The 22,327-nt window shown below is 39.8% G+C and overlaps 12 protein-coding genes across 12 annotated transcripts; 10 read left to right on the forward strand and 2 right to left on the reverse strand.

The window, feature by feature from the left end:
* Positions 1–67: 67 nt before the first annotated feature.
* Positions 68–601, forward strand: LOC124337292 (histone H4). Its single transcript, XM_046791399.1, has one exon. The coding sequence runs from the start codon at positions 112–114 to the stop codon at positions 421–423; it is 312 nt and encodes a 103-aa protein (XP_046647355.1). The 5' UTR covers positions 68–111; the 3' UTR covers positions 424–601.
* Positions 602–908: 307 nt separating this feature from the next.
* LOC124337255 (histone H2B.1/H2B.2) lies at positions 909–1,587 on the reverse strand. The gene has a single exon (XM_046791360.1). The coding sequence runs from the start codon at positions 1,509–1,511 to the stop codon at positions 1,140–1,142; it is 372 nt and encodes a 123-aa protein (XP_046647316.1). The 5' UTR covers positions 1,512–1,587; the 3' UTR covers positions 909–1,139.
* An 89-nt stretch (positions 1,588–1,676) lies between these two features.
* Positions 1,677–2,634, forward strand: LOC124337246 (histone H2A). The gene has a single exon (XM_046791351.1). The coding sequence runs from the start codon at positions 1,853–1,855 to the stop codon at positions 2,231–2,233; it is 381 nt and encodes a 126-aa protein (XP_046647307.1). The 5' UTR covers positions 1,677–1,852; the 3' UTR covers positions 2,234–2,634.
* A 446-nt stretch (positions 2,635–3,080) lies between these two features.
* Positions 3,081–4,355, forward strand: LOC124337155. Its single transcript, XM_046791237.1, has 2 exons — positions 3,081–3,435; positions 3,629–4,355. The coding sequence occupies exons 1-2, from the start codon at positions 3,372–3,374 to the stop codon at positions 4,240–4,242; spliced, it is 678 nt and encodes a 225-aa protein (XP_046647193.1). The 5' UTR covers positions 3,081–3,371; the 3' UTR covers positions 4,243–4,355.
* A 287-nt stretch (positions 4,356–4,642) lies between these two features.
* LOC124337312 (acyl-CoA-binding protein homolog) lies at positions 4,643–5,406 on the forward strand. The gene is made up of 4 exons (XM_046791419.1): positions 4,643–4,731; positions 4,830–4,878; positions 4,945–5,059; positions 5,136–5,406. The coding sequence occupies exons 2-4, from the start codon at positions 4,864–4,866 to the stop codon at positions 5,279–5,281; spliced, it is 276 nt and encodes a 91-aa protein (XP_046647375.1). The 5' UTR covers positions 4,643–4,731; positions 4,830–4,863; the 3' UTR covers positions 5,282–5,406.
* A 674-nt stretch (positions 5,407–6,080) lies between these two features.
* Positions 6,081–6,811, forward strand: LOC124337316 (acyl-CoA-binding domain-containing protein 7-like). The gene is made up of 4 exons (XM_046791422.1): positions 6,081–6,183; positions 6,246–6,281; positions 6,360–6,474; positions 6,548–6,811. Exons 2-4 carry the CDS (start codon positions 6,267–6,269, stop codon positions 6,682–6,684), a joined length of 267 nt encoding a protein of 88 aa, XP_046647378.1. The 5' UTR covers positions 6,081–6,183; positions 6,246–6,266; the 3' UTR covers positions 6,685–6,811.
* A 1,222-nt stretch (positions 6,812–8,033) lies between these two features.
* On the forward strand, positions 8,034–9,901 carry LOC124337718. The gene is made up of 6 exons (XM_046791748.1): positions 8,034–8,172; positions 8,216–8,525; positions 8,597–8,751; positions 8,817–9,018; positions 9,080–9,331; positions 9,399–9,901. Exons 1-6 carry the CDS (start codon positions 8,050–8,052, stop codon positions 9,899–9,901), a joined length of 1,545 nt encoding a protein of 514 aa, XP_046647704.1. The 5' UTR covers positions 8,034–8,049.
* A 3,053-nt stretch (positions 9,902–12,954) lies between these two features.
* On the forward strand, positions 12,955–13,842 carry LOC124337719 (collagen alpha-1(XIII) chain-like). The gene is made up of 4 exons (XM_046791749.1): positions 12,955–13,211; positions 13,305–13,478; positions 13,567–13,608; positions 13,697–13,842. The coding sequence occupies exons 1-4, from the start codon at positions 12,962–12,964 to the stop codon at positions 13,840–13,842; spliced, it is 612 nt and encodes a 203-aa protein (XP_046647705.1). The 5' UTR covers positions 12,955–12,961.
* A 1,455-nt stretch (positions 13,843–15,297) lies between these two features.
* LOC124337188 lies at positions 15,298–16,383 on the forward strand. The gene is made up of 4 exons (XM_046791286.1): positions 15,298–15,396; positions 15,505–15,657; positions 15,725–15,948; positions 16,022–16,383. Exons 3-4 carry the CDS (start codon positions 15,756–15,758, stop codon positions 16,342–16,344), a joined length of 516 nt encoding a protein of 171 aa, XP_046647242.1. The 5' UTR covers positions 15,298–15,396; positions 15,505–15,657; positions 15,725–15,755; the 3' UTR covers positions 16,345–16,383.
* Positions 16,384–16,442: 59 nt separating this feature from the next.
* Positions 16,443–17,735, reverse strand: LOC124337189. Its single transcript, XM_046791287.1, has 4 exons — positions 17,697–17,735; positions 17,436–17,588; positions 17,145–17,368; positions 16,443–17,071 (listed from the first exon to the last, which is right to left on the reverse strand). The coding sequence occupies exons 3-4, from the start codon at positions 17,335–17,337 to the stop codon at positions 16,749–16,751; spliced, it is 516 nt and encodes a 171-aa protein (XP_046647243.1). The 5' UTR covers positions 17,338–17,368; positions 17,436–17,588; positions 17,697–17,735; the 3' UTR covers positions 16,443–16,748.
* A 590-nt stretch (positions 17,736–18,325) lies between these two features.
* LOC124337721 (three-prime repair exonuclease 1-like) lies at positions 18,326–18,868 on the forward strand. Its single transcript, XM_046791750.1, has 2 exons — positions 18,326–18,544; positions 18,611–18,868. The coding sequence occupies exons 1-2, from the start codon at positions 18,326–18,328 to the stop codon at positions 18,866–18,868; spliced, it is 477 nt and encodes a 158-aa protein (XP_046647706.1).
* Positions 18,869–21,015: 2,147 nt separating this feature from the next.
* On the forward strand, positions 21,016–22,260 carry LOC124337159 (three-prime repair exonuclease 1-like). The gene is made up of 2 exons (XM_046791241.1): positions 21,016–21,451; positions 21,515–22,260. The coding sequence occupies exons 1-2, from the start codon at positions 21,062–21,064 to the stop codon at positions 21,785–21,787; spliced, it is 663 nt and encodes a 220-aa protein (XP_046647197.1). The 5' UTR covers positions 21,016–21,061; the 3' UTR covers positions 21,788–22,260.
* The last annotated feature ends 67 nt before the right edge of the window (positions 22,261–22,327 follow it).

A 22,327-nucleotide genomic window follows, 5' to 3' on the forward strand; every position in this document is an offset into this window, starting at 1 on the left:
GACTAGCTGAGCCAAGGAAGGACCAATCACGCTGAAGGAAACCTCTATATATTTGGGTCGCTTTCATCCTACGACGCAAAAGAGTAAGTCAGTCTTATCTCAACTTTCAAAATGACTGGTCGCGGTAAAGGAGGAAAAGGACTCGGCAAAGGAGGCGCCAAACGTCATCGCAAAGTTTTGCGTGACAACATCCAGGGAATCACCAAGCCGGCCATCCGTCGTCTTGCTCGCCGTGGTGGTGTGAAGCGTATCTCTGGTCTCATCTACGAGGAAACCCGCGGTGTTTTAAAGGTGTTTCTCGAGAACGTGATTCGTGACGCCGTCACCTACACTGAACACGCCAAAAGGAAGACTGTGACGGCCATGGATGTCGTCTACGCACTGAAACGTCAGGGCCGCACTCTGTACGGCTTCGGCGGTTAAATTTCAAATTCATAACAATAATTCCATCATCTGAACAAACCAACAATCCAACGGCTCTTTTGAGGGCCACCAAAAATTACAGAAAAAGAAAATAACTGTCGCTACTAATGATTGCTCTTTCGTGAATAAATGTAGATTGTAGCTGTTGTTAGACTGTAATAAAAGATTGTAGTTACCACTTGAACGTAACGGAATGCTGGAGGGGAAACTTAATGACAGCAGCAAGAAAAGTTCCCAGCGTATCTTGAATGGGCTGCAGGTATTATTTAAAGTATTATTTAAGTTTTTGTCCTATTCTTTCGAAACAAGTAGACGCAGGAGTGGAATGTAGTCAAAAGTTAAGTAAAAAAGAAATCTATTCGTAGTCAGGTTTTCCCTCAACTTTTTTATGGATTTATACAATGCGTCAGCCAAACAGAAAGCGGACAGACTTCTATGTTTAGAAATAAATCCGAGGACACATAAGATAAAGGGTATATAGGTATATCATTGTAGCTACGTATATTTTTAAAAATATTCTGGTACACAACAGCGACGCTTCAGATAATATGTTACAACATTGATACAAAGCTTATACAGTTCATTCGACAGATTGGGAAGACAAAGGACGCTAGTTGCTGCGTTTGCTCTTTTCAATAGCTTTGGTGGCCCTCATAAGGGCCGTTATGACGGAACTGAAAGAGACGAGTTTGTTTAACGACGAATTGATGATCTTTCTACTTGGTGCTGGTGTACTTGGTGACTGCCTTGGTGCCTTCAGACACGGCGTGCTTGGCCAACTCACCGGGCAAAAGCAGACGGACGGCCGTCTGGATTTCCCGGCTAGTGATGGTCGAACGCTTGTTGTAGTGGGCAAGACGGGACGATTCTCCAGCGATGCGCTCGAAAATGTCGTTGACGAAGCTGTTCATGATGGTCATGGCTTTAGAGGAAATGCCGGTGTCTGGGTGGACCTGCTTCAAGACTTTGTAGATGTAAATGGCGTAGCTCTCCTTCCTCTTGCGTTTCTTCTTTTTATCGCCCTTTGTGATATTTTTCTGAGCTTTCCCCGCTTTCTTCGCAGCTTTTCCACTTACTTTTGGAGGCATGACGAACGAATTTTGGGTGCGACACAATGCGTGAATAGATTTGGTTGAACTATTTAGGGGACCAACTTTGCTGGTTTGAATTTATATGACGATCTGAGAAATAGAGGAAGCCAATTTATTGTCTGCTGGTAGCCAGAATGTTCGTGAAAGAGGGAATTTCGGGAGCCGGGAGCGGTCGGGAAAGGCGGGGCTTCACGCAAACAAAACTTTGATTGGTCGTCTTTTGGCTACTCGACGTTGAAGGGAAAGCTTTAAATAGAGGTGAAATTTCTTTGTCACGCTTATTGCGTTGTTGTGGTTTATCACAAAAACACGTTCTTTTATTTACTCTCAAACTCATCATGTCTGGCCGTGGCAAAGGAGGCAAAGTCAAGGGAAAGTCAAAGACCCGTTCCAGCAGGGCTGGACTTCAATTCCCCGTCGGTCGTATCCATCGAATGCTCCGCAAGGGCTCGTACGCTGAGCGTGTCGGTGCCGGTGCCCCCGTCTACTTGGCTGCCGTCATGGAGTACTTGGCCGCTGAGGTTCTCGAGTTGGCCGGTAACGCTGCCCGTGACAACAAGAAGACCCGTATCATCCCTCGTCACTTGCAATTGGCCATCCGCAACGACGAAGAGTTGAACAAACTTCTCTCCGGTGTCACCATCGCTCAGGGTGGTGTTTTGCCCAACATCCAGGCCGTTCTCTTGCCCAAGAAGACCGACAAACCCGCCAAGGCTTAAATTATCTATCTACTCCCGAACAAAGAAAAAACGGCTCTTCTCAGGGCCACCATCTTTTTTTAAGAAAAGAGTTTACCTGTCCTAGAATATAATTCAAAGCCCGACATTTTTCAAAATATAACAATTTCGGGTAATACGCAATAAAGCCAATCAAGACACTGACACAGCAAAATCTCCCAACAGATTTTTGGGTCCAAATCCCATGAAAATTGTGGGCTGACGAGGGAATCGCATGCGCAGTACTTGAGTCCGTCCTCTATTTCCAGCAAAGGTCGAAAGGATAATTACGGTATTTTGCTCGAGGAACAGAACAACAACAGCAGCTGGGCTGGATCTCCTTTGTTATCCTAGCCTCGTCACTGCCAACAGCAAAGATCTATACACACGAATGGCGTTATAAATAACTTGGCAGAATGTGATTGATTCGTGTAGCAATCAACAGCCACCAAATCCAAAATTCCACACCCATAAATCGTGACACTATGACACACACAAGTCTTTGTTCAATATTTCTTCTACAGTTTATTTAGGTACAACATTTTATAAATAGCCACTCGTTTTCAAAACAGAATAACAATTTCTAAAAAATAAAATATAAATAGCGACAAATTATTTAGAACGACGATTTATTTCGGCGGTGGCTTTCTTATTCTCCGCTAATAATTCTTCGGCGGGGAAGAAGACCCGCTGCGTAAATGTGCGAGATTCCTCGAAACCAGTCTGGCAGCCTTTGAGCAATTGTTGAAATTTTTCGGACGTTTCGCACAACTTTCGCTCTTCTTCAGCAGCGGCACTTGGCGGAGGAGGAACGACCTTGCCAGCACTTGCCTGGGTGTCAAAGGGATTCTTGTAGTCGATTGGGATCAACGTCTTGTAATCGTGCTGATAGGTACTTTCCATCGGCCCGTAACTCGCCGAGTGATTCCAAAATAAAGTTGACGCAGGCGGTTGGGCTCTGACTGTTGGGCAAATCACAACCGGCTTCCGGTAATCGTGTTGGTACGTGCTCTCCATCGGACCGTAACGGATAGCTGGATTCCATAGTTCAGCCGACGGAGTCGTGTCGCATCTGAGCCGATTTAATTTGTCGCAAACGAACGAATCTGTTTTCTTCATCCTACTGCATAATAATCCACAAATGGCCATGTACTGGTTCACTCAACTTTCTCCGGCTGGCCAAGCAGCAGCCGCAGCTATTCCAGGTATATTTTTTCGTTTCAATTCCGGCAGGATTTTTAAAAGACTAACACACCTGATATTTCAATGGGCTAATTTGGCTAATGCAAGTTGACTACTAAGTTGCTTTCAATACGTTCAAGGGTTTCTACTATTACAGTCAACGTCAATCGAACGTTATACTTTTGGCTGATTTGATTTACTATTTCCCAACAACAGAATTCATTCTAGGAATCCTCTTTTGCGGAATGATTGCGCTGGCATGGAAGACGGCAGTTTGGATGCACCGGTCCACATTCCGAGTTGTCTTCATGTGCCGAGTGTCGGACGTCTTGCGATTCCTCTTCTCAGCCGAAAATATGAAGAACAATCAAGAAAATGTCATCCGACTGATGATTCTCGACAGTTCAACTCGACTCGATTACGACGACGGCCAGTGCGCCATTTGCCTCGGCCCTCACGTCAAGAAATCGCGGACCACTTGCGGTCACGTTTTCTGTTTGAAATGTCTCGTCCAATGGTCCCGGGTCAAATTGGAATGCCCGACCTGCAAGCACCCGTTCGACGCCTTTTGCAAAGGATTCCAACCGTTCGACAATAATTTTTACTCATTGCAGCAATTGGAACGCGGGAATCTCCATCATTTTTTCATCGAGATGTTGCTGGTTGTTCTGTTGCCGGCCGCCATCATCGGATGGACCGTCTACTTCGCCGCGGGATGGATCATGTTGAAAATTCTGAATTACGCCGTGTCGTCCCTAACGGTCACGCAGTTTCTGGCGTTCAGGACGACAGTCAATTCGCACGGGGCAGTCCCGCTGACCGGTCATTAACTTAGAAGCATACAACGTGATATTGCAATACAAAATTGTGATCAATATTTTTAGTTGTTTGGACTTAAAAACCGGAAATTTACGTTATAGAAATACACCTGTTTTATCTTGTATTATTTTATGACATTTACTTTTATTGGGACGTATTGTTTAGCGGCACGTGTCGAAGGTTTCAAGGTAATTAAGAGAGAGGGGAAGCTTTTGTGTTTTGCGGACCCAGCCCCCGTCTAATCAATAATGGCGGTCGTACACTGTCTGACATGAATACTTGAGTGTCTTTGCTTTCATTTGTGATGTAACTCTGCGCAATAATTCGCTTTAGCGTGAACATAGCGCAAGGAATACAACCGAATTTTTCACAGCGGGATGGGGTAACCTTTTCCGTTCCCCCAATGAAATTCACTTCTGCAGGTAAGTTTCTCACTAAAGTATCATTTTCTGCTGTGAAAGCAAATCAGCAAGACGTCTGTAAGACAAGGTGTACTGAAGGTAAAATAGTGTCATTATTTTAAGTGTTCTTTTGCTGAAATGTTTAAATTCATATGGCACAAGTTATATTCTTATTCTTTTGTCTATTTGATTTATAGTTCTTAACTTAGGCAATCCATACAACTCTAAAAAATGTCTCTGGATGAAGTAAGTGTACACTATGTTCTATAAGTCAACTGTATTTGAGTGTAATTAAATTTGATAATTTCCCAGAAATTCAACAAAGCTGCCGAGGCCATCAGGACCATGACTACCGCTCCCTCAGATGATGAAATGAAGGAGATTTACGCCTTGTACAAGCAGTCCACTGTTGGTGATGTCAATACCGGTGAGTATTGCATCTTGACTAGACTAGTTTTTAAAAAATGTTGTCTGACACATGTCCGTAAATTGTGAATGATTAGCTCGCCCGGGAATGCTGGACCTGAAAGGAAAAGCTAAATGGGATTCTTGGGAGGCCAAGAAAGGCATGTCCCTTGATGCTGCCAAGGAAGCCTACGTGTCAAAGACGGAAGAGTTGGTGACAAAGTACAGCGCATCCAGCGCTTAAAATCATTTGATCGTCTCTGATCTATCGTTGACTGCTTTAGACGTTTACGGGTTGTTGTTTGTCAAGTTATGTATGTTCAATGCTCAAGTTAATTTGTTACATCATCAGTACACCTTACGGACTGAATTTGCAATTGTTATTGTGTATTTGAATATTCGCCAGGGAATTGTATTAATTCTCGATCGTCTGAAAATTCACCTGTGGGTTTAATTCAAATTTGGTGTGAGCTTGTAGACTATTTGTCAGGTACGTTCGCATCGTGATATTGACCTTCGGCGACGTCGGGAAACCCTGAAATTTGGTCTACGTGCCGTTATTTATCAGATAAAGTTCAAAAAGTTTTGTCGTCTGTTACTATTCTCCGAAATAATTTTATGGGAGACACATTAAGGAAGGTGACCTTGCCGCTAGATGATTGATTCTTGTTATTGCTGGGTACGGCTGGGTATTTCCATTTTCACACTTCAGCAGTTTTAAATCGCTAGAGAGTACCGCTATGACCATTTGCTGGATTTTTCCTCTATGGTTGATAATTAACCATTTCTTATTTTTCGATTAAGTGTATTCCCCATCGACATGTTTTATTGTAAGTCTGGTATTCGCTCCTTATTCGCGTCTTAAAATTGGTTAAAGTATTCTGGTGTTATTTGTCTGGTGTAGAACATTGGTGAAAATTGCTTGCTATTGATGATCATATTTTAAAAGCTTTTTGAACGGAGATGAATCAAACGATTCACGACTTGTCTTACTAGTTCGATATCTTTTTATCTGTGTCTACATTTGGTAAGTCACTGATAGCCTTGATTTTAATCTACGATTTATCTAGCCAAGCGACCAACCCCTGTGTAAATGGTGTCTCAGTGTCATTGAGTCCCGATTTTTCAAGTTACCAAGTGCAACAGGTATTTGAAGTAGGAAATTAATATTTAACAGTTCTAAAAATCTTTTTTCAATTCTTTTATAGGATATTCATAGCCAACACACAATGTCTCTGGATGAAGTGAGTAGATTTAATACAGTGCACACGATTTTACCTATTTGGTTTATGAAGTAAATTTAATTACGTTTATTTCGGCAGAGATTTAACAAAGCGGCTGAGGATATTAAGACATTGACTGCCCGGCCGACAGATGACGAACTCAAAGAGATTTATGCCTTGTTCAAGCAAGCCACTGTTGGAGATGTTAACGTCGGTTAGTGTTATATAAATCTCTTTTGCTTAAATTTATGTGATGTTAACGTTGTGGATATTTTCTAATGAATCAGCTCGACCTGGAATGATGGATTTTAAAGGAAAAGCGAAATGGGACGCCTGGGAATCGAAGAAAGGCATGTCCTCTGAGGCTGCCAAGGAAGCCTACATTTTGAAATCAGCCGAGTTAGTGGTCAAATACAGAAAGTAGTGCAATTAAAACCTGCATGTTTGGATGTGAAAAATTATTACCTGTTATTCGTTTTTATCACCCGAGCGTGTTTAAATGCTGATAAGTAGTTTTACGATAGAGTGTAATTAAATTGATGTGGAAAAGATTTGTTTTTATGTCTTCACTTTTGAATTTGACAACTCTCATTTGGGAAAGCTATTAGGACGAAAAAGTGAGTGAGACTTTTATTACAGATTAATTCATTTGGTTTGATATATAACGTAATTTAAATCTTTAGGGATCAAAGCACGTGTTCGTCTGCAGAACTTTGGACCGTACGAGAAGTGTCAAATTTTAAGCCAAGGAGATATCCAGTGCGAATTTTTTATTTCCGCTTGAGGTGGATCCGTTTAGACTAAATTGCTCGAGGTTTCCCTGTTTTACTTATCGGGTTAAAATAAGTCTCAGCTTCAACTAAAGTTTTACAGTGAGAAATGTGTTTCAGCACCGGATGCCAATGAGTAAAGTATCATCTCTTTTTTCATTTTAATTTGGAATCGGGTTCTGAGCAAAGAGATGGAGAACTTATGCCGAAGTTGGTTGTTTACAAAGCTGGAGTTTTAAATGAAAAAGATTTTAATTGAAAAAAGCGTGGAGAAACAAACGATTTGACTATCGTTGTGGTTGTAATCTAGATAGTTTTGGGAAATGTTGGTAAATGCCGGTAAATGTTGTAAAGAAATCTCAATGGGCTCTTGCTGTACTAACTGTAGTGGACTAGTGTGTTTAAATGGACTACATTGATTTCAAATTGTGTGTTCTTGGAAATGTCTCGACGGCTATCGATGCTTCCTTCCCTCGATGCTCTAAATCTTATATTTTGTATAGTTCTGTATTTACAGAGGGCGCGATATAATCAAATCGATTTCAATGCAAACAGAATAGTTTATTGCTTTGGGTGACGATGGAATCGTGCTGTTAGGTGCAAATACACCACCGCCGAGATATAATAATAAATGAAATGAGTGTGAGGCCTTTTGGTGTCGACAGAAGGACGTATCGTGTCCTTTTGAACAATGCATTCACAGACGACAAATCAAGTACTTGAATCTTTAGGGGTTTTTTTCAAATGGGATGACGCCCGCTTATTTATACGTATCTAATATTACTCCACAAAAAATCAAGCCTTATAAGGGCGATGAGACGAACAGCTGATAAGGATCGATACGGAAATATTTGCTTAATTACTGACTCATCTGTTATTGAAATTTTATGGTAGATAAAGAATCAAATTATCGCAAACAAACTTTTGGATTTATCTATATGAAAACAACTACGTATGCGTCAATGTCGCGTAGAAGCCAGTTTGAGACACACCGAGACACACCTGTTGTTGCTTCAAAAATGACTCGTCATCAATTCTGCTCGCTCGGTTTTTGTTTTCTATTTTTGCTATTGTCGACCAATTATTCGGTCGGAGCTGAACTTCCGTTGGAAGAACAATTACGGGAACTCAGGGAAAATTACGTAAGATATCTAAATATTTTGAAAAAGAAGGATTATTAATAAGAAATTTGTGCAATTTAAGGAAGCCATGGAGGTGAAAGTTTCCCGGCTGGAAAAGGAAGACGCTCGATTAAAGGCGCTGCTTGAGCTGAAGGATCGGCAACAGGAAATTCTGGCCGAAAAAGTAAGTCGACTGGAATTGCGAAACGAACGGGAAACAAGCCGCCAATTAGCGGGAAGGAGCGCCATACTCAGAACTTGTCGGGAAATTAGGGCGGCTGATCCTTCCACTAGTTCCGGCATGTACTGGATCGATCCTGACGGCCAAGGAGTTGGCGATGACCCGATTTACGTCCACTGCGACATGGCATCAGGTAACTAGAGATCTAGAAAGGAGATAATAATAACAAATTGATTGAATTGCAAATTATTGTTTGGCCGTCAGAATCAACATCTATTCCGCACGACAGTGAGTCGCCGATGGACGTGGGACACTGCGCTGATCCTGGATGTTATTCCAGGGCAGTCAATTACAATGCCAGCAGCCGACAGATGTCGGCATTGGCCGAGCTTTCCGCCGAATGCCACCAGTCAATAAAAGTAGGTTATATAACACCGTTGATTATAAGCAGATAATTTTTATAATTTTGTTTTGATTGAATTAGTACGATTGTAATTTCGCGCCGTTGGTGTTCAATGATATATCCTACGCCTGGTGGAACGACAAAAATGGAAATTCCAAATTTTTCTGGACGGGTGGCAACACAGACGTTCATCTTTGCCAATGCGGATTGGATGGAAATTGTGTCGATCCTTCCGTCCAATGCAACTGCGACTCAATGGCTCCAGTGCCATTAGTTGACGATGGTGTTCAAATTGAAATATAGAAATTTTTGATCAAAGTTTCATTTGATAATCATTGATACAGGTACCATCACGGACAAAAATGTTCTTCCCATCACTCGACTGAACTTTGGTCGAACGCAATTGGAAACTTCGTCCGGTGTCCATACACTGGGCCGATTCGAATGTACCGGACAAGTGGCCGTCAGTGGAATGCCAAGTTCATGTCAAGATCTATGGCGGATGGGACACACCTTGAGCGGATTATATTCCGTCGTGGGAACATCAATGGTCGAAAGTGTTTACTGTGACTTTACCAAGTTACCTAGCGACTCTGGTATGCAAATTCAAATTTCATTCAATTCTTAAACTCATGTTTACGGATAAATGTCACTAATTATTAGGTTTCCAGACTTGGATCGGGTTTGAAGATGTCAAATCATCGCCCACTTACTTTTACGTTCAGATATTTAACTCATATTTTAATGAATCAAATGTTCCTATAACATTTGACACTGGACGACTAAACGTGGGAGGAGCCATGGATTTACAAACGGGAAAATTCACGGCGCCACGAAAGGGCAAATATTTTTTCTCGGCATCCGGAAATGGATTGATTCCGCCATCTTCAGCTAGATTTTTTGGTGACATTCATATCATGCTGAACGGCAATCGAATCGGAAGTAGTATTTCTGATGACACTGGGACTGCTCTCGAAAACGAACCATTCTCCCTGCAATCAACACTAAATTTGCAACCGGGTGACCAAGTCTGGTGGCAAATAGGATCCATGACGCCAGGATTTTCTATACGTCCCAATGGTTTTAATCATTTCACCGGTTTTCTTGTGGAAGAAGAAATTTCCGATTCACTCAAAACATTTGATCAATTCATTCAATCAAATTAATTGTTATGGCTCTTATTTTTCGTGTCAGCATTTTATTAACGAGAATATAACTCGTGCAATTCACCCCAATAATTAATTCACGTTTATTTGAGGCAAGTTAATTACATGACCCCAGCACATTAATTAAACATTTCAATAATTATTCAAACGGCGTCGACGAGTATAAGAGTAGCACTCGACGTCGAAGCCAATCAGCAACATCAACCAACATCTTTGAAGATACGAAACGAGTGTGCGTTTGCTTTGATTACTTTCTTTTCGGATTAATCTATGGATCATAGGTAAATATAAATTAAATTTAAATTTAGATCGATAGATCCATCATCATAAATCCATCATTAATATTAGGACCTATTTTTTCATTTTATTCGGATTAACCTTTTTTTCTTATTGATTTATCTTTGATTGCGTCTTTTCGTCACCAGATGGCGAAATTACTATTAACCGATTGTTCTCTCTAAGTCTAAGGATGTTTACTTGGAATTTTGACATCGGCTGTTATTCGATTTTTTGACGTTTATTATCTGGTTACGTCGTTGTTAAATCGTGTACGTCTTAATAGTTTGGCAACAATGCATCCGCAGTTCTTTATTCTCTGCAGTCATGCTCTTCAGAGTTCAAAAACATTGAAGATTTCAGTTCCTCTTCTTCTTCCACCAGTACTAGTCTGGGAGCTGGGCGCCAAAAAAATGGCAATGGTTTAGAAGAAGGTTTGATGCTAAAATATGGTTAGGGGGGGTATGACACACACGAAAAGCCAGGTCTGTCGACTGGCGGCCGGGCGGTTCAAGCGTGACGCGATCCCGAAGTCGGCGGGAAAGGTAAAAAAATACACTTTGTTTAGCAAGCCCAGATTATATCTTAAAAAATAGAGGGATATCAACTTTATTTCCGACAGACAGACGTCATAATCTGGGGCCTTGGGGCCATCAGACGTCGGTGTGTAAGAAATTTTACGAAATTTCAGTAAATTGTGAAAATGGCAACGCTGCATCCTAAGCGCCTAATTTTAAATAGAGAGAGTTGGGGAGGATCTGTGAGTTTTTAACTAAGTAAATGTGAACAGAAAATGCATTTTTCGGTTTTTTAAATAAGATTATGCATTTATTTTGTTTAACCGATAATTTTTTGATTATTTGGTTAGTGTAATTTGGTTGCTAAATTTTTGGCGGTTCAAATTTCTTCCCTATGTAACCCGCTTTTTTTCTGCTCCTCTTTCGTAAAAGCAAACCGAACGTCACGGGAAACCCTTGACTAACAGACGTTATGGTTTTTCCCCTGTATTAGCATGGGTTGTTTCCCGCTTATGTGTATGCGCTTTGATGGTATCGGAAACAAACGCCAATCGGAGCTATCGACCAATACTCGTTCTTCTTCTTCTTTCTTTTTTACGATATCTTTTAAGTATATTACTTATTTATACTATAGGCTACATATAGGCCTACTTGTGTATAGTTTCCCCATGCTGTTGAAGAGAGACGGAACTCTACACACCGACGTCTGATGGCCCCAAGGCCCCAGATTATGACGTCTGTCTGTCGGAAACTAAATAAAGTTGATATCCCTCTATTTTTTAAGATATAATCTGGGCTTGCTAAACAAAGTGTATTTTTTTACCTTTCCCGCCGACTTCGGGATCGCGTCACGCTTGAACCGCCCGGCCGCCAGTCGACAGACCTGGCTTTTCGTGTGTGTCATACCCCCCCTAACCATATTTTAGCATCAAACCTTCTTCTAAACCATTGCCATTTTTTTGGCGCCCAGCTCCCAGACTATACAACATAGACTACACGTTCCCCGTTTTCTTACGACGTGATGGCTGCCTCTTCTTCTTCCGTCTAACCGACGTATCAGCAGACGACAAAAAAAAAATTTTTTTTCATATAATTCATTTGAAGCAAATGTAATCAACTTTTCCTTCCTCATGGCCATCATTCACGAATTCCTTCCCCCTAAAAAAAAAAAGTTTGAAATATTGCCCCGCCTTTTCTGTCAGCATTTCATTGCATTGATTCTTTTGAAGAGATTGATATCAATAAACGAGACTTACATACGCGTACGGCATGACTATAACATGTGTGTGTGTGGGAAGATGCTCTCACAGAAAAGTGTCTCTTATTTACAACCCCCTCCCCCCACCAGCCATCAAACGTCAAACAAAACGTTGCGTGATGGTCTCAAAAACGTGTCAGACCGTCCCCGAATGGGAAATAAATAAAAAGATATAAACTGCCATTTTGTTTCATCTATTCTTCATCGCCACGTGCAGTTGCATAAATTTCTGTCCGTATTAAATCGTATCTATGTATAATTGTATATATAACTTTAAAGAATTGAATTTCAATTAAATGCCAACAATGTAATAAGAGATATACTGCTGCAATCATATCAGTTCATCAATCTCGACTGTTGTGTCGTAATGAATTATCGGGAAAGGAATGAGTGGAGCCGGGAATAAAAGAGTTCAGCGCATATTCACGTCAAGTAATTACCTGCCTGTCAGCTATTGAAGTAGTTTTTGCTTACCCGCAACCTTGTTCAATTAGTTTCAGCACCTTCTCAAAAACTCCAAATTGGGAAATATATTTTCCGTGTATAGATATTCGTGGGGAATTCCATAGCGGAGAACCTGATTACTTTAACACACGTACCAGGAACTACGTAGCTAGTACACTGTACGCTATACGTACTATATTTCGAGGTCTTCCAAATTTGATTCAAATTAATCACGAGGCAGCCGGAGGGGGGGGGGGGCGCAGTATAATTACAGTGATATCGTGCAATGACCTTATAACATTCAACGCATCTGAAATTTCTTACATGATTTCTTTTTAATTCATCTTATTTTGATATTCAAAATAAATTCAGAGGTTCGTGCCAAAATTGCATGTTGTAGTAGATACTCCTTTGGGTTGAATTTCCACATCAAAATCCTTATTCCTTATAACCCATGACGCCCACAATAAGGCCCGCAAGCGGAATGGGCTACGGGTATATGTATATAAAGCGGGACCCGGCACTGTTTGATGGATAAAGCAAAGATAACAGACACACAGAAAAATGCTATCATCTTTTCTATTTCTGTCATCAGTCGGGCTGATGATGCTGTCGGCCGGAATAATGGCAGCCAGGAACGAATTCGCACTACTGCCGTACCCGGCAACTTTGATTCACTCCGGAAGCGCCGCTGGATCTGATTCCACTCGTCATCATCTCTACTATTCCCAGCTGTTGCCTTATTACTTTTATTCAGGGAATAGGCGACTGGCAGAACCCATGGCCAACCACTACGGGTATCAACAACAGCGAGGTGAATTATAGCAATTGATAATTCTCTTTTTCCGTTTTGGAAAATATATGTCTCGAATCATTTGATTTCTTTCTTTTTTTATGTTATATGCAGCTGGATCAAATAATTACGAGGTCGATTACCCGTCGTATTTATATCCCGTTGATTATCCAGCAGCGCCTATTCCTCAATACCAGCAGCAGCAGCCACCAGTTGGTCTTCAGTATCAGGATATGATGACTTACACTAAGCACGCACAAGAATCCACGCTGAGGAAACCATCATCTTGTAATTTAATTTATTATTATTTTTTAAAATTCAATTCGTCACGTACGTCCACTGTAGTCAATAACGTTCATTTCTATTTCTAATTAAGCATTCGGAATAAACCTTTTTTCGGGACTGAGAGGACCAGAAGGTAATAATTAATAACAAGCAATTATTTTCCATCAATTTTATTCCAGGAAATATTCATTGAAATGTTGCCACAACGTTTATTTTGACAGGTCCAACAGGTCCTTCTGGTCGAACTGGTAACACCGGACCTCCGGGTCCTCCTGGTCCAGCAGGACCACCTGGACCAATTGGACTAACAGGACCAACAGGAGCAGCCGGAGCACCGGGCACTCCTGGAGGCGGAGGAGGCCGTTAAGAACTAAATAAATAAGTTATCACATAATTTATGAGGAGCTTGAGTATATGTTAGTTTCGGTAATCAAATTAAGGTGATGGACAATTACGAGTTAAAAGTTAAAATGGTAGAAAAATTCAAATAAAACAACCGGCCTCGTATTGAAACATCTGCGTGTTGATTCATTTTAAGCAAGAAAAATGAGTTGTCACTTTTTCGGCCGCGACAAATGTTTCAAATGTCCCGCTGTCACCGCAGTCTTATTCAAATGACGTCAAAATCAGTCATTATTCAAACGGCGTCGACGAGGAAGAGTAGCACTCGACGACGAAGCCAATCAACATATCTTTTAAGATACGAAACGAGTGTGACTGTTACTTGCTCTATAGTGAATACACACAACCAAAAAGTGAGAAATCTGCATCAATCGAAATTATTTGAACAAGTATGTATCTAGCTACACACGAAATAATCAAGGGGTTGTCAACTCTATTACCCCTCGGATTTTTGGATAGTTTTGAGGGATGTTTCCAACGTTGGAAACCAAGGAAAACTTGAAAAAAGGTTAAAAGGGTAGGGCCATTATTTGACTTGGGAGAAACGGCAGGAAAGTTAGGAAAGGGGAGATATTTGGAAAACCCACGGAACATTTGCAATTTTTCTATTAGAAAAACTGGAAAAAGGGGCGGATCAGGGGTAAAAACCAAGAAAGAGTCAGTAGCAAAACTAGCGCAAGTAGTATCCTGCATGGAAACTTGGACAGCCGCTAGGGGTTCTACGCAGGATACTCGTAAGAACCACCTAGCGGCTGTTCCAGTTTTCATGCAAGAACTTCAGGCAACGCAAAAGTAGCCGTATTCAAATTTCGCGCGGACATCGATAGTGAAATCTGACAACGTTTTCGATGTAAAAAAGGGGGGAGTAAGGAAAGAAAATGTGGTAAAAAGTGGGGTATTATCTTGTAATATTTCCAGTTTTTCCAAATTTTCCAATTTTTCTAATGGAAAAGGGGAAAAAGGTATAAGAATAAGAAATGGACATAGAGAAATTGGAAATTTGTGGACAAAGGTTAGAGAGGGAACAGTACGGAAATTTAACAAGAATACCGCGCTTTTTTGGTTACTTCACTGTCTGTGGTAATAACAATTTTCTAGAAAAATTAGAGTTGACAACCCCTCGGAAATAATAATCTCCGCGTTTATCCGCAAAAATAATAACGAGTGAAGAGCCGCTACCGCGTCGAATGATGCCAATTCGCCCTTAATATCCTTTAATTGCTTTCTTTTCGGATTTACCTTTGGATTTACCTATTTTTATTTTATTCGGATTTACCTTTTTTTTCTTATGGATTTTTTATTTTTGATTGTGTCTTTTCGTCACCCAGGTGGCTTGTCGGCGATTGCATCAAGTTTCGTCACCAGGTGGCGAAATTATCATTAACAGAATGAATATTTGTTCTCCCTGAGGATGTTTATATGGAACGCCGTTTGTAGCAGCGAAAACAGACACCCCTTTTTTCTTTCGCACCCCTCTTTGTCTCGTTGTCTGCTTTAGTCGTCTGCTAACCGTTGCCAGGTAATCCTCCCGCAGCGTTTATTTTTTTGAATTCAAGTTATTAAATCCACTTTATAATTAGATATTTATTACTTCTATTTAATTTTAATATTTTTTCGCATTTCTTAGTATCTCCCTTTTACTTAATTTTCATATATTTGTGAACAAAACAACACCAGCCCACACAGCTGACTGCTCAGGGCTCACAACAGTCGGAAGCCATTCACCGAGCCATTCACGTGCTCATTGTAATTATCAGAAGGAGCATGCAGTTTTAATTGCGTAAAACTTTGATTTCATTTTATTTTTGTAAATGTCATGTGAATTGGAATCATTAATTTTCAATTAGGACTACGAAGTCTTCCTATCCTAGAAGTAAAATGAGCTGGAAGAAAGATACTTTAGTTCGTATGGTGATCAAGTTACCCACGTGTGGAACATTGCTAAACATGCCACTTCAGCTGGATTTTGTTGAACGCCTTATCGACAATGAAGAAGAACATAAGAAATTTGTTTTGCTTTGCGAAAGGCAGTTCAATGCTGGTGTTCCTTCTCACACCATTTATGAAATAAGTAAGTCGTACTCACTCATTCTTGCCCATTTCATCATTTTTCAACTGCTAACCATTCTGTGTGTTTCTTACAGAAAAGCCAGATGAACAAAGTTATTCGAAGAATAACTCAGAAATAGATTCTGAAATGGAGGAATTTGATAGGAGAATCACATCGCTCAGTAAACTTTCTTCAGATGAAGACATTATTGTGCAAATATCAGATGATGAAAAAGAAAGTGAAGAAAAAGTGAATTCAAGACTCAATCTGTCCACGTCTTTGTCTCCTTACTCATTAAATGAATCACTTGATGAACAACTTCACACAAATTCTAGATCTGCATCTCCACAAACAGATGAAACAAGAAAGAAGAAAGATGCTAAGGAAGAAACAAAGAAAGTTATCTGGGCAAGCTAACAGAGTGTCATCCCAAACAAGGCATTCGAAAAGCTGTTTCCACAGAAAAGACTCCACACACATACGATGATGACTGGTTAAAGGAATCAAAGGAACATGAAAATATTTGCGATCTGTTGAAGTTTTGCGGTTTTCAACGGAAGAGTGGTAAGAAGAAATCGACTGAGAATCTAGTTTTGATGAACCTCCGCGGCTTTCATGGTTTGGTGTGGAATACCTAATGATTGGAGAATGGCTTTCAGTATGTTGGGTCAGTCCAACGTTCTGACGAGCACGGAGTGTTCTTGAAGTTGTGGGGTATTTTGCTTCGTCTTGTGATTCCTTTAACCAGTCATCATCGTATGTGTGTGCAGTCTTTTCTGTGGAAACAGCTTTTCGAATGCCTTGTTTGGGATGACACTCTGTTAGCTTGCCCAGATAACTTTCTTTGTTTCTTCCTTAGCATCTTTCTTCTTTCTTGTTTCATCTGTTTGTGGAGATGCAGACCTAGAATTTGTGTGAAGTTGTTCATCAAGTGATTCATTTAATGAGTAAGGAGACAAAGACGTGGACAGATTGAGTCTTGAATTCACTTTTTCTTCACTTTCTTTTTCATCATCTGATATTTGCACAATAATGTCTTCATCTGAAGAAAGTTTACTGAGCGATGTGATTCTCCTATCAAATTCCTCCATTTCAGAATCTATTTCTGAGTTATTCTTCGAATAACTTTGTTCATCTGGCTTTTCTGTAAGAAACACACAGAATGGTTAGCAGTTGAAAAATGATGAAATGGGCAAGAATGAGTGAGTACGACTTACTTATTTCATAAATGGTGTGAGAAGGAACACCAGCATTGAACTGCCTTTCGCAAAGCAAAACAAATTTCTTATGTTCTTCTTCATTGTCGATAAGGCGTTCAACAAAATCCAGCTGAAGTGGCATGTTTAGCAATGTTCCACACGTGGGTAACTTGATCACCATACGAACTAAAGTATCTTTCTTCCAGCTCATTTTACTTCTAGGATAGGAAGACTTCGTAGTCCTAATTGAAAATTAATGATTCCAATTCACATGACATTTACAAAAATAAAATGAAATCAAAGTTTTACGCAATTAAAACTGCATGCTCCTTCTGATAATTACAATGAGCACGTGAATGGCTCGGTGAATGGCTTCCGACTGTTGTGAGCCCTGAGCAGTCAGCTGTGTGGGCTGGTGTTGTTTTGTTCACAAATATATGAAAATTAAGTAAAAGGGAGATACTAAGAAATGCGAAAAAATATTAAAATTAAATAGAAGTAATAAATATCTAATTTTAAAGTGGATTTAATAACTTGAATTCAAAAAAATAAACGCTGCGGGAGGATTACCTGGCAACGGTTAGCAGACGACTAAAGCAGACAACGAGACAAAGAGTGGTGCGAAAGAAAAAAGGGGTGTCTGTTTTCGCTGCTACAAACGGCGTTCCATATGTTTACTTGGAATTTTGAATCTCATCTGCAGTTATTCGATTTTGGAACGTTTTTTATCTGGTTACGTCGTTGTTAAATCGTATACGTCTTAATAGTTTGGCAACAATGCATCCGCAGTTCTTTATTCTCTGCAGTCATGCTCTTCAGAGTTCAAAAACATTGAAGATTTCAGTTCCTCTTCTTCTTCCACCAGTACAACATAGACTACACGTTCCCCGTTCTTACGACATTATGGCTGCCTCTTCTTCAACTGTGCCTGTGATGATCTCATACGTTGCATTGGCATTGGCATTGCTGTCGCGTCTGCGTCTGTCGTCAATGTAGTACCACCTGTGTCTACCCTCAGATTAGTCAGCACTCCAGCTACTTTCAACAGTTACGTGTTTCTTGATCTGGAAACCACAGGTATCATTACGACGGAAGATCCAATATGTCGGATCACAGAGCTGAGCATGTGGGGAATCGAGAGAGAGCAATTCCTCAACTGCAATGGAAATAAGATGCCCAGAATCACAAACCGTCTGAACATGTGTGTTGACCCATCCAAAGAAATCCATCCCATGGCTGCCACGAAATCCAAGCTGGATAATCTTAATCTCAGTCATCAGAGTCCTTTTGACGAAGATGTTGCTAATACTGTCTTGAGTTTTCTGAATCGACTGAAAAAGCCAATGTGCATGATTGCTCATTACGGATTCAAATTTGACTTCCCAATTCTCAAATCGGAGATTGCCAATGTTGGAATGGTACTCTTAATGCAGTTTATATTGTATTAAACCTTTTATATAATAATCTTGTTTTATATTCCTCAGGATTTTTCTGAAGATGTCTTCTGCGCGGATTCTCTTCCAGTTTTCCGAACTTGCCAAAGACTCGCTCCAGGTGTCCCGTATTCTTATACTTTGGAGAACGTTTACAAACGGATTTATAACAATCAACCCGAATTAATGCACGAGGCCGAGGCTGATGTAAAAATGCTGTTTTGGGCGGCTGCCGCGACTCCGAGACCGTTTTTAAATGCAGTGGCCAATACTGCTGTTCCAATCGCCACCATAAACAAGTGTTGGTGATGACTGTTTTGTTTCTACCATTATGCATGAACTAAAAAACATCAAGCTCAGCAATTTCGATTCACTTTTGTTTTATTTTAAGAAAAATGCTTTAAAATAAGCGATTTTTCATTCTTCCACTCAGAATTCTTTTAACTCGCTTTTTGATTCTTGTTTCTTATTGTTTTTAATTTTCTTCAACTTTTCAAAAACTTAGATTGTAAACGAAAAATGTCTTGGTCATTTTCTATGATTTAACCGATTTTACATTTTGAAATTTGAAATGAACAATAAATAAAGATTTTTTTTTTTTTAAATGGCAACTCCCAAAATTGATCCGTCTTAAATCTTAATGTAGGACTGGTAGGACGTAGTCTGCTAGTGCTATCCTAGACGTGATTTTGATTTTTCTGCAAATGAAGTATGTTAATTGGGAGTTAATTGAACTTTGAAGTGTCCTTTAAATGATTCCAATTAATACAGAAAATAGTAAAGTAAAGTTTTTTCGGTATGATGGCAGTTTTTGCACATTTCATGTAAGCTGGGTTATTGGTGTGATGTGTGTGTGGTTGCTAAATACCTCCTAGTTTTGACAATTTAGATTGCTCTCGAAGTATGTAGTTCATTTTTATAGTAAAATGGTGGTCTACTGTGCATAATTGTTTACTTTTTTTCTCCTAGAATATTATATATGATGCCATAATCAAAGTTTGCCAAAGAAGTACAACATTTGTTCCCAATCACAGCCTCAAATTGCATCATTGGTAAAATCACAAATTGTTTATTAATTTTACTGCAGGTTTATATATTATAACTACCAGCCTCTAGTTAAATAGTGTATCAGTTGATCAGTTCATATTGATTTTCCTGAATGGGGTCCATTCTAACAGCCCATGATTTTTTTCTAGAGTTGTAGAATGGGTGGGAATGTGTTGTTGTTGAGCATGGTGGTGTTGAGTAAGTGTAGAATCATAATCTCCTGATGGAGAAAAATTAAAAATTTGCTTTAAATTAATCTTTCTTGGCTTGTTGTATAATATTTAAATGTGCTAGTTTAGTCACACTTTGTAGATTTACATCAAGCCTTCTTGCAATTTTTCAACACCACACTTCCATCTTGATGGTGGACACATTTGGCAATGTTATGATTATTAATTTTACTTTTTTTTAAAGAAGAAGGTACATTATGTCAATATTATTTCTGTCTTTTTAAGCTCAATTTTGATCAAATTGCACATATTGTGTTTGGTTTCTTTTAGGACCTCTATCTCCTACGGATGACATGATCGGCAAAGTGACGGCGTCGACTGCCAGCGAACAATTAAGGTAAGCCGAGATTTCCCGATTAATTTTTCTTCACTGAAAAAATGATGATGGAATAGCTCTGACGATGCCAAGAAAAATGCTTTCCATTTCGAAGTGCCGTGAAAAAGTCCAGATATATTGCGTTAAAAGCTCTCCATATTTTCCGATGTCCATTGCGACGTTTACTACGTTATTTCAGTCAATTATTAAAGCTAAACGCTTGCATTTAAGCTTAATTTGCATCGTTGGATAGTTTTGTTCTCGAATGTAGTATACTTCTATGTGCAACATGTACAAGAGTAAACACTTGTCCGGACATTCTTAACAGTGTAAAGATAAAACACGCTCTGTGCACCAGTACAGTTTGGATATCGGTACTCGGTTTATCTAAATTGACTTAACCATTTTAATAAAATTCTTTTTTCTTTTCTCGTTACCCTTGCGGTCGCTACGTGATGTGTTTTTTCGTGCTATGATCTCATCGTCCTAAAAAACGGAAGTACTTTGTTATCCAGCCAATCGTTATTCGAAAACGACGATTTCTTTTAGCCCGATTACTCAATTGCAACCAAACTCCCGTCATAAAATGATGTCTTAGTCACAGTCGCCTGCCAACCCAATCTCCTTAGTTGCAACACCTATTTATGTAAAAAATTTCAGAGATAGATAACAGATGATTTGAGTATTGCGTAGCTGTTTGATTCCCAAACAACTTGTATAGAATCGAGATGCTACACTTGTTTGACTTGGATTACCATACTGACTCATCCACTATTTGCTGCATTTTTAGTGTATGAAGGTTTCTAAACAGAAAGTTGAGCAACTGATAAGAACGATAACACGGTACTATAAAACAAATGGCAAGTGTCTGCTTGTGCATTTCAGTTTTTACTTAACCCCTCGCTCGATATGTCTTCTCATCCTCAAGCAATAAACAGTCTTGTGTTTTTCGATCTGGAAACCACGGGTCTTAAAGATCCGGAAATCACAGAGTTGAGTTTTTGCAGCATCGATAGATCGCAGTTTCTTAATTGTCAACGCGGACAGTTTCCACGCATAACGAACCGATTGAATCTGTGCATTAAACCGTCGAAACGGATTGAACCAAAGGCGTCGGAGATAACTAAACTTGATAACTGTAATTTGGATCATCAGAGTCCATTTGACGAAGATGTTGGCAACATCGTCTTGAGCTTTCTGAATAGACTTAAAAAGCCCGTCTGCCTTGTTGCTCATAACGGATTCAAATTTGATTTTCCCATTCTTTTGGCTGAATTTTCTCGACTTTATGGCATTATGGTAAATTGGCTCCAAATAATTAATTGTATAAAATTTGAATTCATTTAGAACACCTTTTCTCAGGATTTTCCTAGTGATATTTTTGTTGTGGATTCTTTGGCTATCTTCCGAAATTTGTCGCAGAGTCCAAGTTCACCTAATCTGAAAAACATCCGCTTATCGTTTGCCTTAAAAAATGTTTACAATCGCATTTATGGCCGCGATCCCGAGGAACTGCACGAGGCAGAGGCGGATGTGAAGGTGCTTTTATTATCTGCCATCGCAACTCCTGAAGAGTTTGTGGATGCCGTCGACAGAAATGCGAAGCCATTCGATTTTGTGCAAAAGAGTTGGTGAATTTAGTCACCCCTGCAAATGTTTTGTTGAGGCGTGTCGTTAAAAAGTACACGAGACTGACGAGAGTTCTTCAAAGGTGAAATTTAACACTATTTGTTTTTCCCTTAATTTCAATTCAATCTACGCCTTTATCGGACAATGTATCTTTATCTTTTAATCTGTTATCTTTTTTTGGTGTGTCACAATGACATCCAGATATAGGATGATGGGTGTAAAGGTTTGGATCTTAATGTAGTCCCACAGATAAAATAGACTTTTTGCTTCGTGATGTTGCCAGGTTGATGCCACTCTACGACTCCTCCGCCCTTGTTTGCATCAGTTGATGGCATAATTTTTAGTCCGATAGAATCCCGTTCATTTAGTTTATGTGTTCTATTAATAATTTTGTTGTCGAAACTTGGCCGCTATGGGCGCGTTCTTGAATTATTCGAGACTTACCATCTCAGATATTGCAAATAAAGTTTTTTTTCCGATTTCGTGCACCTAGCTAAATTTTTGCGCGACCGCTGCCTCACTAAATCAATAAATAACGACAGTTTT

Source organism: Daphnia pulicaria, chromosome 4 (assembly GCF_021234035.1).
Source record: "Daphnia pulicaria isolate SC F1-1A chromosome 4, SC_F0-13Bv2, whole genome shotgun sequence".
NCBI classification, from domain to species: Eukaryota; Metazoa; Arthropoda; class Branchiopoda; order Diplostraca; family Daphniidae; genus Daphnia; species Daphnia pulicaria.

Bases quoted from the DNA above. Each gene is read 5' to 3' on its own strand.
- LOC124337721 (XM_046791750.1), top strand. From the start codon at position 18,326: ATGTGTGTTGACCCATCCAAAGAAATCCATCCCATGGCTGCCACGAAA. The intron at 18,545-18,610 runs GTACTCTTAATG...TATATTCCTCAG, and splicing joins AGATTGCCAATGTTGGAATG to GATTTTTCTGAAGATGTCTT.
- LOC124337719 (XM_046791749.1), top strand. From the start codon at position 12,962: ATGCTATCATCTTTTCTATTTCTGTCATCAGTCGGGCTGATGATGCTG. The intron at 13,212-13,304 runs GTGAATTATAGC...TGTTATATGCAG, and splicing joins CGGGTATCAACAACAGCGAG to CTGGATCAAATAATTACGAG. The intron at 13,479-13,566 runs GTAATTTAATTT...TTTCTAATTAAG, and splicing joins GCTGAGGAAACCATCATCTT to CATTCGGAATAAACCTTTTT.
- LOC124337155 (XM_046791237.1), top strand. From the start codon at position 3,372: ATGGCCATGTACTGGTTCACTCAACTTTCTCCGGCTGGCCAAGCAGCA. The intron at 3,436-3,628 runs GTATATTTTTTC...TCCCAACAACAG, and splicing joins AGCAGCCGCAGCTATTCCAG to AATTCATTCTAGGAATCCTC.
- LOC124337159 (XM_046791241.1), top strand. From the start codon at position 21,062: ATGTCTTCTCATCCTCAAGCAATAAACAGTCTTGTGTTTTTCGATCTG. The intron at 21,452-21,514 runs GTAAATTGGCTC...ACCTTTTCTCAG, and splicing joins CTCGACTTTATGGCATTATG to GATTTTCCTAGTGATATTTT.
- LOC124337255 (XM_046791360.1), bottom strand. From the start codon at position 1,511: ATGCCTCCAAAAGTAAGTGGAAAAGCTGCGAAGAAAGCGGGGAAAGCT.
- LOC124337292 (XM_046791399.1), top strand. From the start codon at position 112: ATGACTGGTCGCGGTAAAGGAGGAAAAGGACTCGGCAAAGGAGGCGCC.
- LOC124337718 (XM_046791748.1), top strand. From the start codon at position 8,050: ATGACTCGTCATCAATTCTGCTCGCTCGGTTTTTGTTTTCTATTTTTG. The intron at 9,019-9,079 runs GTGTTCAAATTG...TCATTGATACAG, and splicing joins AGTGCCATTAGTTGACGATG to GTACCATCACGGACAAAAAT. The intron at 9,332-9,398 runs GTATGCAAATTC...ACTAATTATTAG, and splicing joins CAAGTTACCTAGCGACTCTG to GTTTCCAGACTTGGATCGGG.
- LOC124337246 (XM_046791351.1), top strand. From the start codon at position 1,853: ATGTCTGGCCGTGGCAAAGGAGGCAAAGTCAAGGGAAAGTCAAAGACC.
- LOC124337316 (XM_046791422.1), top strand. The intron at 6,475-6,547 runs GTTAGTGTTATA...CTAATGAATCAG, and splicing joins TGTTGGAGATGTTAACGTCG to CTCGACCTGGAATGATGGAT.
- LOC124337189 (XM_046791287.1), bottom strand. From the start codon at position 17,337: ATGAGCTGGAAGAAAGATACTTTAGTTCGTATGGTGATCAAGTTACCC. The intron at 17,072-17,144 runs GTAAGTCGTACT...TGTTTCTTACAG, and splicing joins TCACACCATTTATGAAATAA to AAAAGCCAGATGAACAAAGT.
- LOC124337188 (XM_046791286.1), top strand. From the start codon at position 15,756: ATGAGCTGGAAGAAAGATACTTTAGTTCGTATGGTGATCAAGTTACCC. The intron at 15,949-16,021 runs GTAAGTCGTACT...TGTTTCTTACAG, and splicing joins TCACACCATTTATGAAATAA to AAAAGCCAGATGAACAAAGT.
- LOC124337312 (XM_046791419.1), top strand. The intron at 5,060-5,135 runs GTGAGTATTGCA...GTGAATGATTAG, and splicing joins TGTTGGTGATGTCAATACCG to CTCGCCCGGGAATGCTGGAC.